The sequence below is a fragment of the Heterodontus francisci genome, chromosome 2, assembly GCF_036365525.1.
Source record: "Heterodontus francisci isolate sHetFra1 chromosome 2, sHetFra1.hap1, whole genome shotgun sequence".
Classification (NCBI taxonomy): Eukaryota; Metazoa; Chordata; class Chondrichthyes; order Heterodontiformes; family Heterodontidae; genus Heterodontus; species Heterodontus francisci.
The window spans coordinates 91,253,754-91,270,254 of NC_090372.1; the positions used below are offsets into that span (position 1 = coordinate 91,253,754).

The following is a 16,501-nucleotide window of genomic DNA, read 5'->3' on the forward strand; positions in this document are numbered from 1 at the left end:
GACAGGAACTATGGCTGTGCACAACTCAATAACCAAAGATTAATAAATTGCTAAAGCTAGATTATTAGAAAGTAACACTAAGTACCAAATTGCTATATTAATAATATTACTTGATAATTGATTCCAAAAAATGTAAATCGAGTATCAAACATTTTTGACTAATGTCAAAATACTGTGAAATATTAAGACTGGTATTCTGGAACACAAAAGTGTTAAAATTTAAGGGCCCCTTACTGTCAGAAGTTTAGTTGTAATTCCAGCATCAATGACAGCTTTGTGCATGGCACGTAGTGTTTCTAATTCAGGAGCAGCAACAAACACAATATATGGCATAAATTCAGCTGTCTTCAGTATCTTCAGTGCCTGTAAGACATATATACTCAGCAAGGGTGCACTGGCAGGACACAAATATTAGAACCACTCCAAAATATAGATAATAAAGCATGGGATCAGTGACAGCCAAACTATGCAAACCAGAGAGCCCATTCTAATGTTCAGTTCATGTCCTGATTGAGAGAGAGACGTGGCAACAGGGGTACTACAATTTGCTTCAATATCCCTGAACTAGGGAAAGGTGTGGTGGTGAAGGGAAAAGAGAGAAGTCAGCCTATGATATTGTTCCTAATTGTTACCTGGTAACTCCCATCAATGGGCGAGAACAGGATGTGGATCAGCTATGATGTCATCAGCTTGCAAAAACGCATTGGTAGGTTCCCACATGAACAGCAGCTATTTGGAGAGGTATTGGTTCCAAGAGGGCTCTGTTGGCACAACAGTCAATGTCCTCAGGAGTAAGAGTGGCAATTAAAAAAAGGAGGGGGAAAAGAGAAGCACTAGTGTGGCTGGAGGGTTTAAACCAAAATGGCAGGGGCATGAGCACCAGCATGTGGAAGTAGAAAAGAGGAATAAGATGGATAAAGGAGTGAAAGTTAATTTTGTCATGAATATTGATTTTAAACTGTTACTGGAGTGAAGAAAGGACATGTTGAACAGATCAGCCGTGGCTAGAAAAGACATTTGCATATTAATCTTCAGTCCGTTAACACCCTATCTGTACTAATGCTTTGTCTTTCAACACACCATTAACAAATTGTTTGCCTTTGCTCCATGACCTTTTGGTCAGCTATGTGGCCTTGTCCAATCTACACCTTCTCCTTTGTTATCTCTTGCCCCACCCCCGCCTCACTTGCTTATAACCTTTGACATTTCTAATATTTGTCAGTTCCGAAGAAGGGTCACTGACCAGAAACGTTAACTCTGCTTCTCTTTCCACAGATGCTGCCAGACCTGCTGAGTATTTCCAGCATTTCTTGTTTTTATTTGCATATTAAGTGTGGTTTGAACGACAAAGCAGCCATTCCCTGACACAGTCAACTCACAATGAACTTTTGATCACCAGACATTGAAGGTGGGGGAGCTCGCATTCCAGGTTGACTGTTAAGCTAGCCAAACACACAAACGGACATGGTCAAACAAGCTAGTCACATGACTAACCTGCTGGGAAACCTGAGTTATTTGAATTCGTACAGTTTGAAGGCAGTGTCTGTGTTCCTGGACTGAGAAGTTCTCTCTCCTGTCTCCTCCCATCTTCCTCAAAAGTCTCTGAATCCACTGAAGACACATGAACCCCAAGAGAGAGAAGTCTCCTACAGCGAACAAGGTTTAAGAATACGGGGGCCCAATAAAAAGCAAGGTCTACCTCCAATCAAGGACTCTACAGTGAGCTCGAAGAACCGTAACAACTCTTCAGATATTGCCTCAAACTTTTCCACTTTAGTTTTCTTCAGCTCTTTTCTGTCTCTATTTTCATGCGTGTATTGCGTATGCATGCTAGCGTGGGCGCGTCGTGCATCCATAGGCGCTAACCGAATTAGTTTAAGTTTAAGAAATTTCAACTTTTCTTCTTTAAACCTGAGAAAACCTGTGTGCTGGTTTCTTTGCCTTATAATTGGAAAGTGGTGAACAAGAATTCACCAAGTGGAAGATAAAAAACAGCGTGTTTAAAAATAAAACCCTGTTACAGCAAGACCAGGTGACGGCTGAAAGGGAACCCTAGACCTCTTTCTCAACTGGCCGCAACACTGGCAATAACGGAAATATGGCTTAAAATGGCGTGGACTGGGCACTTAATAGTAAAGGATACAAAGCGTACAGAAAGGATAGGGAAAGGAAAAGGAAGGTGGGGTGGCAGTACTGATTAGGGAAGACATTGTAGTGGAAAGGGAGGATGTCCTTGACAAGGCAAAGGCAGAATCCATTTGGATAGGATGAGAATCAAATAGGGTATGATCACGCTGCTGGGGGTATTCTATAGGCTCCAAATAGTGAGAGAAGTGTAGAGAAACAACTCTGCAGGGAAATCACAGTAATGTGCAAGAACTATAAAGTGGTGATACCTGGGGGACTTTAATTACCCCAATATCAATTGGGATCATGCTAGATTAAAGACAAAGGAGTGGGAGGGATTTTTGTAATGTCTTCTGCAAAACCTCCTTGGCCAGTATGCCCTCGGTCTAACTAGGAAGGAAACAAACAAGAAATGCTGGAAATACTCTGCTTCTCACTCTACAGATGCAGCCAGACCTGCTGAGTTAACGTTTCAGATCAGTGACCCTTCATCAGAAGGGTCTGATGAAGGGTCACTGACCTGAAACGTTAACTCTGCTTCTCTCACGACAGATGCAGCCAGACCTGCTGAGTATTTCCAGCATTTCTTGTTTTTGTTCCAGATTACCAGTATCTGCAGTATTTTGCTTTTATTGTAGGAAGGAGACATTGCTGGAGAATGAGGTGGGCCAAGTGGACCAAGTGTCCATGGGGGAACTCTTAGGTAAGAGTGATCATCATATCATAATGTTTAGATTAGTAATGGGGCTAAACAGTGGCGAGTCGAAGAGACTTAGCAGTTGGCGAGAAAAAAAGACAGAAGTGCAAGGAAAGCCAACTATGCAACAGCCCCGACAACCAATTTTATCTGCAGTGCCTGTGGAAGAGGCTGCCACTCCAGGCGCTGCACCACAAACCACTGATCACCTCTAGGTGCTTACCCAGTGTCTCTCAAGACAAGGAGGCTAAAGAAGTAATAATGGAGAAGAAGGAGGAACAAAATAAAGTCGAACTTCTAAATTGGAAGAGGGCTAACTTCAATGAGACGAGGGGGAAATCTAGCCAGGGTAAAATGGAACAAAAGATTGACAAGAAAACCTGTAACGGAACAATGGGTGAAATTTAAAGAAGAGATATTTCAGGTACAGGCTAGGCTTATTATAACAAGGGCGAAAGATGAGAACCAAAGCCAGGGCTCTTGAGATGATGCGGGAGAGAATTTTTAAAAAATTCATTCATGGGATATGGGAGTCACTGGCTAGGCCAGCAATTATTGCCCATCCCTAATTGCCCTTAAGAAGGTGGTGGTGAGCTGCCTTCTTGAACCGCTGCAGTCCATTTGGGGTAGGTACACCCACAGTGCTGTTAGGAAGGGAGTTCCAGGATTTTGACCCAGTGACAGTGAAGGGACGACGATATAGTTCCAAGTCAGGATGGTGTGTGACTTGGAGGGGAACTTGTAGGTGGTGGAGTTCCCATGCATTTGCTGCCCTTGCCCTTCCAGTTGGCAGAGGTCACGGGTTTGGAAAGTGCTGTGCAAGGAGCCTTGGTGCATTGCTGCAGTGCACCTTGTAGATGATACACACTGCGGCCACTGGGCATCAGTGGTAGAGGGAATGAATGTTTGTGGATGGGGTGCCAATCAAGTGGGTTGCTTTGTCCTGGATGGTGTTGAGCTTCTTGAGTGTTGTTGGAGCTGCACCCATCCAGACAAGTGGAGAGTATTCCATCACACTCCTGACTTGCACTTTGTAGATGGTGGACAGGCTTTGGGGAGTCAGGAGATGAGTTACTCGCCTCAGGATTCCAAGCCTCTGACCTGCTCTTGTAGCCACGGTATTTATATGGCTACTCCAGTTCAGTTTCTGGTCAATGGTAACCCCTAGGATGTTGATGGTGGGGGATTCAGCAATGGTAATGCCGTTGAATGTCAAGGGGTGATGGTAAGATTCTGTCTTGTTGGAGATGGTCATTGCCTGGCAGTAGCGTGGCACAAATGTTACTTGCCACTTATCAGCTCAAGCCTGGATATTGCCCAGGTCTTGCTGCATTTCTACACGGACTGCTTCAGTATTTGAGTCGTCGCGAATGGTGCTGAACATTGTGTAATCATCAGCGAATATTCCCACTTCTGACCTTATGATGGAAGGAAGGTCATTGATGAATCAGCTGAAGATGGTTAGGCCTCGGACGCTAACTTGAGGAACTCCTGCAGTGCTGTCCTGGAGCTCAGATGATTGACCTCCAAAAACCACAACCATCTTCCTTTGCGTTAGGTATGACTCCAACCAGTGGAGAGTTTTCCCCGATTCCCATTGACTCCAGTTTTGCTAGGGCTCCTTGATGCCATACTCAGTCAACTGCTGCCTTGATGTCAAGGGCAGTCACTCTCACCTCACCTCGAGTTCAGCTCTTTTGTCCATGTTTGAACCAAGGCTGTGATGAGGGCAGGAGTTGAATGGCCCTGGTGGAACCCAAGCTGAGCGTCACTGAGCAGGTTATTGCTAAGCAAGTGCTGCTTGGTGGCACTGTTGATGACACCTTCCATCATTTTACTGCTGATTGAGAGTAGACTGATGGGGCGATAATTGGTCGGATTGGACGTCCTGCTTTTTGTGTACAGGACATAGCTGGGCAATTTTCCACAATGCTGGGTAGATGCCAGTGTTGTAGCTGTACTGGAACAACTTGGCTGGAGCGCAGCAAGTTCTGGAGCACAGATCTTCTGTACTATTGCCAGAATATTGTCAGGGCCCATAGCCTTTGCCGTATCCAGTGCCTTCAGTAGTTTCTTGAGATCACGCGGGGTGAATCGAATTGGCTGAAGACTGACATCTGTGATGCTGGAGACTTCAGGAGAAGGCAGAGATGGATCAACAACTTGGCACTTCCGGCTGAAGAATGTTGCAAATGCTTCTGCCTTATCTTTCACACTGATGTGTTGGGCTCCCCCATCATTGAGGATGGGGATATTTGTGGAGCCACCTCCTCCAGTTAGTTATTTAATTGTCCTCCACCATTCACAGCTGGATGCAGCAGGACTACAGAGCTTAGATCTGATCTGTTAGTTATGGGATCGCTTAGCTCTGTCTATTGCATGCTGCTTATGCAGTTTGGCATGGAAGTAGTCCTCTGTTGTAGCTTCACCAGTTTGACACCTCATTTTCAGGTATGCCTGGTGTTGCTCCTGGCATGCCCTCCTGCACTTTTCTTTGAACCAACGTTGGTCTCCTGGCTCGATGGTAATGGTAGAGTGGGGGATATGCCGGGCCATGAGGTTGTAGATTGTGATCGAGTACAATTCTGCTGCTGTTGATGGCCCACAGCGCCTCATGGATGCCCAGTTTTGCACTGCTAGATCTATTCGAAATCTATCCCATTTAGCACAGTGATAATGCCACACAACATGATGGATGGTGTCCTCAATGTGAAGGCAGGACATCGTCTCCACAAGTACTGTGCAGTGGTCACTCCTACCAATACTGTCATGGACAGATGCATCTGCTGCAGGCAAATTGGTGAGGACTAGGTCAAGTAGTTTTCCCCTCTTGGTTCCCTCACTACCTGCCGCAGACCCAGTCTAGCAGCTATGTCCTTTAAGACTCGGCCCGCTCGGTCAGTAGTGGTACTACTGAGCCACTCTTGGTGATGGACATTGAAGTCCCCCAGCCAGAGTACATCCTGCACCCTTGCCACCCTCAATGTTCAACATGGAGTACTGACTCATCAGCTGAGGGCAGTAGCTGGCAATCATCAGGAGGTTTCCTTGCCGATGTTTGACCTGATGCCATGAGACTTCATGGGGTCCAGAGTCGATGTTGAGGACTCCCAGGGCAACTCCCTCCCTACTGTATACCACTGTGCCGCCACCTCTGCTCGCTCTGTCCTGCCGGTGGGAGAGGACATACCCAGGGATAGTGATGGCAGCATGTGGGACATTATCTGTAAGGTATGCTTCCGAGAGTATGACTATGTCAGGCTGTTGCTTGACTTGTCATTGGGACAGCTCTCCCAAATTTGGCACAAGCCCCCAGATGTTAGTAAGGAGGACTTTGCAGGGTCGACAGGGCTGGGTTTGCCGTTGTCGTTTCTGGTGGGTAGGTCGATGCCGGGTGGTCCTTATTGACTTCGTAGCAGTTAGATACAAACAGAGTGGCTTCTTAGGCCATTCCAGAGGGCATGCAAGAGTCAACCACATTGTTGTGGATCTGGAGTCACATGTAGGCCAGACCAGGTAAGGACAGTAGATTTCCTTCCCTAAAGGACACTAGTGAACCAGATGGGTCTTTACAACAAGTGACAATGGCTTCATGGCCATCACTAGACTAGCTTTTAATTCCAGATTTTTTTTACTGATTGAATTCAAATTCTACCTTCTGCTGTGGTGGAATTCAAACCCATGTCCCCAGAGCAATACCGAGTCTCTGGGTTACTAGTCCAGTGACAGTACCACTACACCACCGCCTCCCCCTGAAATATGAAAACAAAAACAAAAAAAAGAACAAAAAAAAAAAGAGGGTTTATGGTGCATATCAGCTGAATTCAAGTGAGAACCAGGCCAAATACAGTAACTTGAGAGCAGAACAGAAGAGGAAAATAAGACTGGCAAAGAGAAAACATGAGAATAGAATGGTAATTAACATAGAAGGTAACCCAAAAATCTTTTACCAGCATGTAAATAGTAAGCACGTTAAGAGGTTGGGTGGTGCCCATTAGGGACAAAGAGGATGATATATGCTTCGAAGCACAGGGCAAGGCTAATATACTTAATGAGTACTTTGTATTGGTGTTCACTAATGAAGAGGATCCTGACAGAAAATAAGCAGAAGTGGAGACGGTAGAGGTATTGGATGGAGTGGAAATTGATAGCCAGGAGGTACTGGAAAGGCTGGCTAGGCTTAGTGAATAAGTCGCCTGGTCCAGATGTCTTACATCCCAGGCTGCTAAAGGAAGTAGGAGTGGAGATAGCGGAAGGATTTGCCATAATCTTACAAACATCCCAAAATATGGGGGAGGTGCCAGAGTATTGGAGAATGACAAACGTGACACCCTTATTCAAGAAAGGGTGCAAGGACATTCCTCCTTAAACTGCTCGGCCTGTAGTAACATCAGTGGTGGGTAAGGTTTTAGAAAAAATAATCAGCGAAAAACAGACATCAACAGGCACTTGGAGAGGTTAGAGTTAATTAGTGAGAGTCAGCATGAATTTATAAAAGGCAGATTGTGCTTAACTAACCTCATTGAACTTTTTGATGAAGTAACAGAGAAGGTTGAAGTGAATGCAAGGGACGTTGTCTATGTGGATTTTAATATAGATCTGGCTTTTATGAGTCCCGCGGCATTCCTGATGGCGGGACTGGACGTTGACTTAACTTCTGCTTCTGCCATTTTCCCCGTATCTCATGCAATACTATATGTAAGTGAAAGGTGCGGCAACAGGCATGGGATATATCTGCGATCATGCGGTGGGGATGACCATTCACTGGTGGAACCCACCCTCACTGGTTCAAGCACCATGATTACCACAGTTATAAAGCATTCTTTGTTTCACGCCTCAAGGAGCAGCAGCCTTCATGTTATTTAAGTATATTTAGAGTTACCAAAATGAAATCTTTTACTTGTTCGTAACTGTTCTTTCCTTACTTAATTTTGCAAACCCAGCAACTCCCCATCATTTTTTTCCATGGCAGCAAGAGCAAAGAAAAAGTCAGACAGCAGGCAGCGTCCCACCCCAAAGATCAGTGATGCCTCCCTGTAGGTTCTCCTCCAGGCTATCAGGGAAAGTTGGGGTGGGGCGGGGGGTCCTCTTCCCTGCAGATGGAATTATAAGACCTTCCTGCCTGACCAAGGCGCCCCGGATGGAGGGAGCAGGGGTGTTGTCCAACCGTAGAGACGTTCAAAACCTGGGTGCAGTGTCACAAGCGTATCAGATTGGCAAGGGTAAGTGTTCTTGGCTAAGCTGCTCCATTGCTTTTCTCCCTGCCTCTGTCTCTTTAGGACAGATGACAGACAAGACATGCAGTGAAATGCATGAGCAGCCTTGATGCTATATACTTCCTGTTTGTGCGCAAAGTTGACGATCTGCATTGTTGATGTGCGTGGATGCGTCGTGTGAAAATCATTCCGGAATGAGTGATGTCAATACATGTTATGCAATGATTGTGATTCATCTTTTGACGTCATTAAATCTGCACTTTCTCCTGCAGGATAAACACACCCACAACCAGCATGAGCAGACAGAGACAGCTGCAGGTGTCCCAGACATCAGGGTGCTGACACCAACTGAGGAGGAGGCAACAGAAAGAGAGAGGAGGGAGACAGAGCTATCGCAGATGGTGAGGCAGGATCTTCAAGGCATAACGATGAAGCATCATCTTCAGTCTTGCAGTCATATGCGCACACCAAAGGAAAGTGTGTTCAGCTGATGCTTAAAGTGCCTCCATTGCAGGTGCCTGCATTCAAGTCCTGGAACGCCAATAGGCCCAAGACTCCTCCTCTGGGGAGGAAGATGAAGCCAATGCCCCACAGGGTGCACCATCACCTGCCTCTTCTTTCACCTCAGCCAGCGCAGATATATTGACACGGTTCACGGGGGCGGGTGTTCAAGATTAGAATTTGGGGTCACTGACTCTGCCTGACACCTGAACGCAGTTTGTCCTTGTCCGGAGAATGTGATGTGCCAGTGCCCGTCTTCAATAATGCCGTTCCTGGATGGCATCATTCAGAGCATGCTAACCTTGTTCTGCCTGATGCTGGCACTCAGGTCTCATGCATTGAACGAAAGAGCCCTCTATAGTCGCTCCCTCTGCTCCTCTTCCCGTGGTAGTAGACAAAGTGGGTGCATATGACCCATGTCGCTGCAACTTTTCAAAAAAAAAAAAATGCAGAGCATCCCAATTCAGCCTTCTGTTGCCGGTCAGCTGAACCACCGTTGGACTGAATGATGCATGTGCAATTTAGGGCAAGTCTCCCCACCTTTCGACCTCCTCCAGTAACCTTTCAGCCTGAACCCATCACCCTTGATCCACTCAATGTAACCTTAACCCTTCCCTATGTTATCATTGAACATCCCCCCATTGTTACGATCCTGTGTTTTTTTTCCCTCCTTGGGAAATATTGCAGCATGCCTTTAAGGCTATAAAACATCAGTACTTCTTTAAGGCAGCAAGCTCCGGAGACTGTAAGCCAAAGTGCATTCTCGTTGCCTGGCAGAGAGGAGAGATTCAAATGTATCCGTTGTGACTTTGAAACTGGCTAGCAGTGACACACAGTTGACAGCTGTTCCAGCAAGTGCAGGGAGGAGAGCTCTCAGACAATTTAAATTGAAGAGAAGTAGCTTTATTATTTTCTCTCAAACTTCTAAAAAGCTTCAAGCCAAATTAATTCCTTAAATAAATTATTGATCTGCTGTGTTCATCGCTGGAAATTAAAAAAAAAATCTATAACTGCTGAACTGAACTGCTGAATTCCTATCTTTGGAAGGTTCTTCGGATTCATCGGACCTTGGAAGACTGCAAGTGAACTTTGACTGCGTTGTATCAGAAGATCGTTTGACGGAAGCGTAATCTGCAAAGACTTTATTGCTTTTTCTATTTTTTTCGGGCAGCTAATTAAAAACCTGTTAGTTTGAGTTATGCGAATGCGGAAGTTAGTTTTAAAAAAATAAGTTATAAGATCTTTAGATGTTAGATATTTTTTAAATAAACAGTTAATTTGTTGATATCTAAAGATACCTGGTTTGGTTCGCCTCATTCGGGTGTTACTAGATTGTTTCAATTCGGCTGCTGCTTTCTTCGATTTGGAAAGATTAAAGATTTATGATGTGACCTGTGAAACAACGGGACTAAATTGACAGTACGCTGCTCCCACCGCAATCACAATCATATATTTTGATTGGGGGCTTAGTCCTGAGCGGTCATAACCCCATTACCGTGCACAGCGTCACAATTTATTCATGCCATCCCTACCTCTGTTCCAACTCCCGTTACCACTGACATGCCAACTCTGACCCTTGATCCTCCTCAAATCCACCTTAATATTATTGCCGAGTCCTGTTCCTCTCCCTATGATGCCATAGAATACCCAATCCCAAGTCCTGACCTTCCCCCGACAGAATCCATTTTCCCCCATTGACTGACTGTTCCCTCTGCCAGCCAGCATCTTCAATTTTCTCCACAGGTCCTCAACGTTGCCAGCACTGATCCTTTCCTTTAGGCCCTTTGACCATTTGTTGACTGTAATGCTCAAGTCAACCCACCACCCCCGGAGCCATCCACATCCAGCTTCAGCCGCAAAAACCACTACACACCCTGGATGCTCTGTTCCTCCCTTCCGTTCCTCCATGCAGCTGATCAGCCCAGTCTTTGTCCTCCCCCCAACCCCCTTCTCCACGCAGCCAACTGCCCCACCCTGTCCTCCCCGAGTACCCTCCCTAGTGCCTCCATGTACGCACCCTCATGTCTTTGCCGCCATCCCAAGAAGAATCACCCTTGCTGGTGCCAAGCCTGGAGCCAAACATCCATTCCAATGCTGGTGTTCGTTTCGATGATGAGTTCAAGAAAAAAAAAAAGACCTCAGACTCAACTGCACAAAGCTGACTGTTGCACACCACATTCAAATGACTGTGAACTGAGTGGCATGGGAATAGCGCTTGCAGTTCACTTCATCTGGCTGGTAGGACTTAATTGGAACTAAGTGTAGGGTAATGAGTATTCATGGCAAGTAAATGAATGCAAAGCTGCAATCCACCACTGGGCGAGGGAAAACCTGGAACGTCACAAATACGCCTTTGATTTAATTTCAGTAAAAAAAAAAAGCCTGCCATCGGGTATCTGAAAAAATACCTCCCGCCTAATTAAATCACCCCACATTCCGCTCTTGTAGGGCCAATAAAATTCAACCCAAAGTGTTTGACAAAGTACCACATAAAAGACTAGTTAACAAAATTGAGTAGCAAGGAATAGGAAGGCCAGTGTCAGCTTGGATAAAACATTGGCTTAAAGACAGAAAGCAGTGAGTCGTCGTAAATGATTTTTTTTTCAGACTGGAGGATGGTCGACAGTGGTATTCCTCAAGGGTCAGTGTAGAACCACTGCTTTTCTTGATACTACTGACTTGCATATTGGAATACAGAGGAAAATTTCAAACTTTGCCAATGATACCAAACTTGGAAGTGTGGCAAGCAGTGAAGATGATGCCAATCAACTGTAGTGATAATGACCTGGAACTCGCTGCCTACAAGGGTGGTGGAAGCGGAGAAGAAGAATGATTTCAAAAGGAAATTGGATGGGCACTTGAGGGAAACAAACTTGCAGGGCTACGGCAATACAGCGGGAGAATGGGACTGATTGGATTACTGTATAAAGAGCCAGCATAGAATCGATGGGCTGAAAGTCATTACAGCACAGAAGAATGGCAATAACTTGATGACACTGGGTTGAGAACAGGTCATTCTGCCCCACCAAATCCACTTCATCTCCTGAACTGATTTCAATCCATTTCAATTCTAGAGGAAAGCTCTGAAACAATTTCTCCCTAATTATGCTCAAGATAACAATTTCTACCCAACATGATATCCTCTACCTTGAGAACCCCTTTCACATGGCATTTTTCTGTTTAAATTCCTTATGGAATCATTTAATTATCATTCAAAAACATAAAACTGGTTTATCTGTATGTGCATAATAACTGATTAATGTAGATGGGGAGGAAAGGATTAATTGCTAAGTTAAGGGGAATCATATATTGGACTGAAATGCATTAAAGGAACAGTCTATTGAGATGTTGGTCTTAGATCAAGAAGCTATGTATATATAATGGAAAACGAGTAATATCTGCATTCTGATCTACTTAATAATTAAAGGTCACAATTCAAAAGCTAGTTGAAATCAATTTTTGGAGGGGCAATAGGAGAACAACTAAATGTTGCAAAAAGGTCTACCTTCTAAAAATTCTAAAGTATATTTGTATTATGCTAAATTCAAATTTCTGGGTTGTGCTGAGCAGGCCTCTCATGATGCAATTAACCTAGTTACTAAATTGCTCAATTCATAACCCATCACATTACTCTACCTGGGGATTAATATCCAAAATGCACATTCTTCCCGTACTAACAACTTCATGGATTGAGTCGATCTTTGTCCCATATAGATTTCCTTCATACTCTCCATGTTCCAAGTATCTACTGCTTTTTATGTCCATTTCCATTTCCATTCTGGATACAAATCTGTAAGCGTGTCCGTCCAGTTCTTCATCTCTCGGTTTTCTTGAAGTAACTGCAGTAAACAAAAATAAAACAAACATTTTAAAATGTTTCACACAATTTTTTTTCTACTATCTATAGTTATGGAAATGCTTTCAACAGTAAATATTGATGATCCATAAACAGCCTCAATAAATCTGCCAGAGGCAGAATGACAGGAGAAATAATAAATGTTTCAGATTTTAAAAGTCTTACAACTGCCAAACCTCAAAATATTTTTCCAATAACTTCATGTTCTTACTGGTTTGCATTTCTGTACTTTGAAAATTCAAAGATTACTTTAAAAAGTAATAAAACTCGTGAGGAGCTTATTTAGACTTCTTTAATACCAATATTACCTTGAGATAATGTATTCAGCCGCTTCCCTCCACCACTTCTTTTAGTCCAATAAGCCAAACCTCCTCCAAGGCCTGCTCCTGTCTTCGTTCCACACCAGGGGCTTTATCTAGTTGCTTCCTTCATATGTCCCCTCTGACTTCATCTTATCCATGAGACATACCTCCTGCTTTTTTGATCCCATTTCCACAAACTGTTGGCCATCCTCCAACTTTAATTCTTGGTCCCTCAGTTGCTGACATATAAATAATTCTCTCTCCTCAGGCTGTCCTCCCTTTCAACTCCCCTTGCAAACTACCACCCGATCTCCAATCTCCCTTTCCTCTCCAAAATCTTGAACAGGTCACCTCCCAAATCTCTGCCTATTTTTCCTGCGACTCCATGTATGAATGTCTTCAATCAGCTTTCTGCCTTTACTACCATCCTGAAATGCCCCCAAAGTCACAAATAGCATTCTCTGCAAATGTGATCTTGGAGCTTTTCATGTGGTCCACCACACCAGCCACCTCCAAAGCCACTGGCCAGCTCAGCTAGGCTGCTTTCACCCGATTTCACTCTTACCTATTGAATTGCAAACATAATACTTCCAGTAAGGACATCAAAAGAAATGAATTAAGGCTCCTCATGCAGGCTGAAAGCACGCAGCTCTGCCTATTCACCTCTCAATCCTTCCACTGCCTGCTTGTCTGACATCCAGTCTTGGATAAGCTGTTATTTCAGCCAGTTAAACACTGGAAGACTGAAGCCATCGTCTTCAGCCTCTTCCACAAATCTGTACCCTTGCTACCAATTCCATTCCCATCACAAGCCATTGTCTCCAGTTGAACCAGCCTGTTTGCAACCTCTGCATCCCACCTGACCATCAGCTGCACTTCTGACCCCATTTCCCTTCATCACAACGACTATTTGCACCTCCATAATTTTGCTGGACTCTGCTTCACCTCATCCGTTCTGCCGCTGAAACTTTCAGGCCAATTTGTGTCACCTCCGGACTCAACTATTCCAATGCCGACCTTCCGTCCTCTACCTTCCATGAACTTCAGTTCGTCCAAAACTTTGCTGGTCATGTTCTTCTCTCTCCTGCATTTAGTTTCACTCATCTATCAGCCTGACCATTCTGACCTGCATTGTAAAGGCCTGCTCGGGTCTGCAAAAAAAAAAAAAACCCGACCTGGGCCCGACAAAACCACATCCGACCCAAGCTCGACCTGGCCAGAGTCCTTCCATTTTTTCCCACGCCCAACCCGACCAATTAACTTATCTTCGGTTTTTCACTTTGTTGCTGATCTGCACAAGCTTAAAATAACTGTAAAAAAAAACCTTTCTAGTCAAAAATTATACTAACAGTGGAGCCACTTGCCTGTGATAGAGCGTGTCCGACCCAAGCCTGAATGCTGGACCCGGAAGCGCAACCCGACCCGAACCAGACACGTCGTCGGGTCCCATCGGGTTCGGGTCGGGTAGCAGGCCTTTATTGCCTTCAATTTACTATGTCAAATTCTCAATTTTTAAAATACCTTCATGGCGTTACGTCTCATCTCAATAATCTCCTCCAGTGTTACAACCTCACGCTAAAAGAACTCTGTATTGCTCCAACTCTGTTCATATGCATCCGCAAACCACCCAACCCCGAAAAAACCTCTCGCTGTCATAGGAACACAGGAGCAGGAATCGGCCGTTCAATCTGTCCAGCCTGTTCCACCATTCAATCAGATCATGGCTGATTATCTACCTCAGTGCCACTTTGCCATGCTATCCCCATATCCCTTGATGTCATTAGTTACCCAGATACCTATTGATTTCTATCTTAAACATGCTCAATGATCAAGTTTCCACAGCCCTCTGGGGTAGAGAATTCCAAAGATACACCACCCTCAGTGAAAAAATTCATCCTTATTAGTCTTAAATGGCCTACCCCTTATTCTGAGATTATGTCTCCGGCTTCTAGATTCACCAGCCAGGGGGAACATCCTATCTATATCCCCCCGGCATGCCCTTTAAGCATTTTGTTATTTGCAGTCATGTCTTCAGCTCTGGAATTTCTTCCCTACGCCTCTCTACCTCCCTCTGCTCTTTTAAAGTCCTCCTTAAAATCTAACACTGACCAAACTTAACAGCTCCTTTTTTGGCTCAGCATTCAATCTAATTAATCCTCTTTTAAATCATAGAATCACAGAATGGTTACAATACAGGAGGAGGCCAGCCAGCCATGTCCATGCTGATTCTCTGCAAGAGCACCTCAGCTACTTCCACTCCCCAGCCCTTTCCTTGTAGCCCTGCAAAATCTTTCCCCTTCAGGTGCTTATCCAATACCCTTTTGAAGGCCACGACTGAATCTGCTTCCACCACAGTCTCAGACAGTACATTCCAGAAATGGAATCAAAGCAGACTGACCACCCAGCATTGAACTTGGCACCGGAAATGACAATAGCAAGCCCTGCCAGCATCTGGGGGCTTGTCCCAGACTAGTAAAGCAACAGCCTGACTTAGCCATACTCACAGAATCATACCTTACAGACCATGTCCCAGACATCACCATCCCTGAGTATGTCCTGTCCCACCAGCAGAACAGACCCACCAGAGGTGGCGGCACCTCATGAAGTCTCATGGCATCAGGTCAAATATGGGCAAGGAAACCACCTGCTGATTACCACCTACCACCACCTCCCTGCCTCAGCTGATGAATCAGTGTTTCTCCATGTTCAACACCAATTGAAGCACTGAGGTTGGCAAGGGCACAAAATGTACCCTGGGTGGGAGACTTGAATGTCCATCGCCAAAAGTGGCTCAGTAGCACCACTACTGACTGAGCTGGTCAAGTCCTAAAAGACATAACTGCTAGACTGTGTCTGTGGCAGGTGGTGAGGATACCAAGAGGAAAAAAACCTGCTTGACCTAGTCCTCACCAATCTGACCATCAGATACATCTGTCCATGACAGTATTAGTAGGAGTGATCACCGCAAAGTACTTGGAGACAAAATCCCATCTTCACATTGAGGATATCCTCCATCGTGTTGTGCGGCACTACCACCGTGCTACATGGGATAGATTTCGAACAGATCTAGCAGTTTGAAACTGGGCATTCATAAGGTGCTGTGGGCCATCAGCAGCAGCAGAACTGTATTCAACCACAATCTGTAACCTCATGGCCAGCATATCACTCACTCACCATTACCATCAAGCCAGGGAACCAGCCCTGGTGCAATGAAGAGTGTAGGAGGGCATACCAGGAGCAGCACCAGGCATACCTAAAAATGAGGTGTCAGCCTGGTGAAGCTACAACACAGGACACTCGCATGCCAAACAGCAGAAGCAACATGCAATAAAAAGGGATAAGCGATCCCACAACCAACAGGTCAGATCTAAGCTCTGCAGTCCTGTCACATCCAGTCATGAATGGCGGTGGACAATTAAACAACTGACAAGAAGAGATGGCTCCACAAATATTCCCACCCTCAACGATGGGGGAGCCCAGCACATCAGTGCAAAATAGAAAGCTGAAGCATTTGCATCCATCTTCAGCCAGAAGTGCCAAGTGGATGATCCATCTCAGCCTCCTCCCGAGGTCCCCAGCATCACAGATGCCAATCGTCAGCCAATCCAATTCACTCCACGTGATATCAAGAAACAGCTGAAGGCACTGGAGGCTGCAAAGGCTATGGGCCCTGATAACATTCCGGCAACAGTACTGAAGACTTCTGCTCCAGAACTGGCCGTGCCCATAGCCAAGCTACTCCAGAACAGCTACAACACTGGCATCTACTTGGCAATGTGGAAAATTGCCCAGATACCTGTGC

The 16,501-nt window shown here is 45.1% G+C and overlaps 1 protein-coding gene across 1 annotated transcript in view; it reads right to left on the reverse strand.

The window, feature by feature from the left end:
- Nucleotides 1-16,501, reverse strand: part of LOC137380641 (protein PALS2-like) — a 183,819-nt gene that overhangs the window by 5,756 nt on the left and 161,562 nt on the right. The window contains exons 10-11 of the mRNA XM_068052805.1: nucleotides 12,178-12,380; nucleotides 235-363 (exon numbers count right to left, since the gene is read on the reverse strand). Of these exons, the coding sequence (XP_067908906.1) occupies nucleotides 235-363; nucleotides 12,178-12,380 (332 nt within the window). The remainder of the gene's footprint in view (nucleotides 1-234; nucleotides 364-12,177; nucleotides 12,381-16,501) is intronic.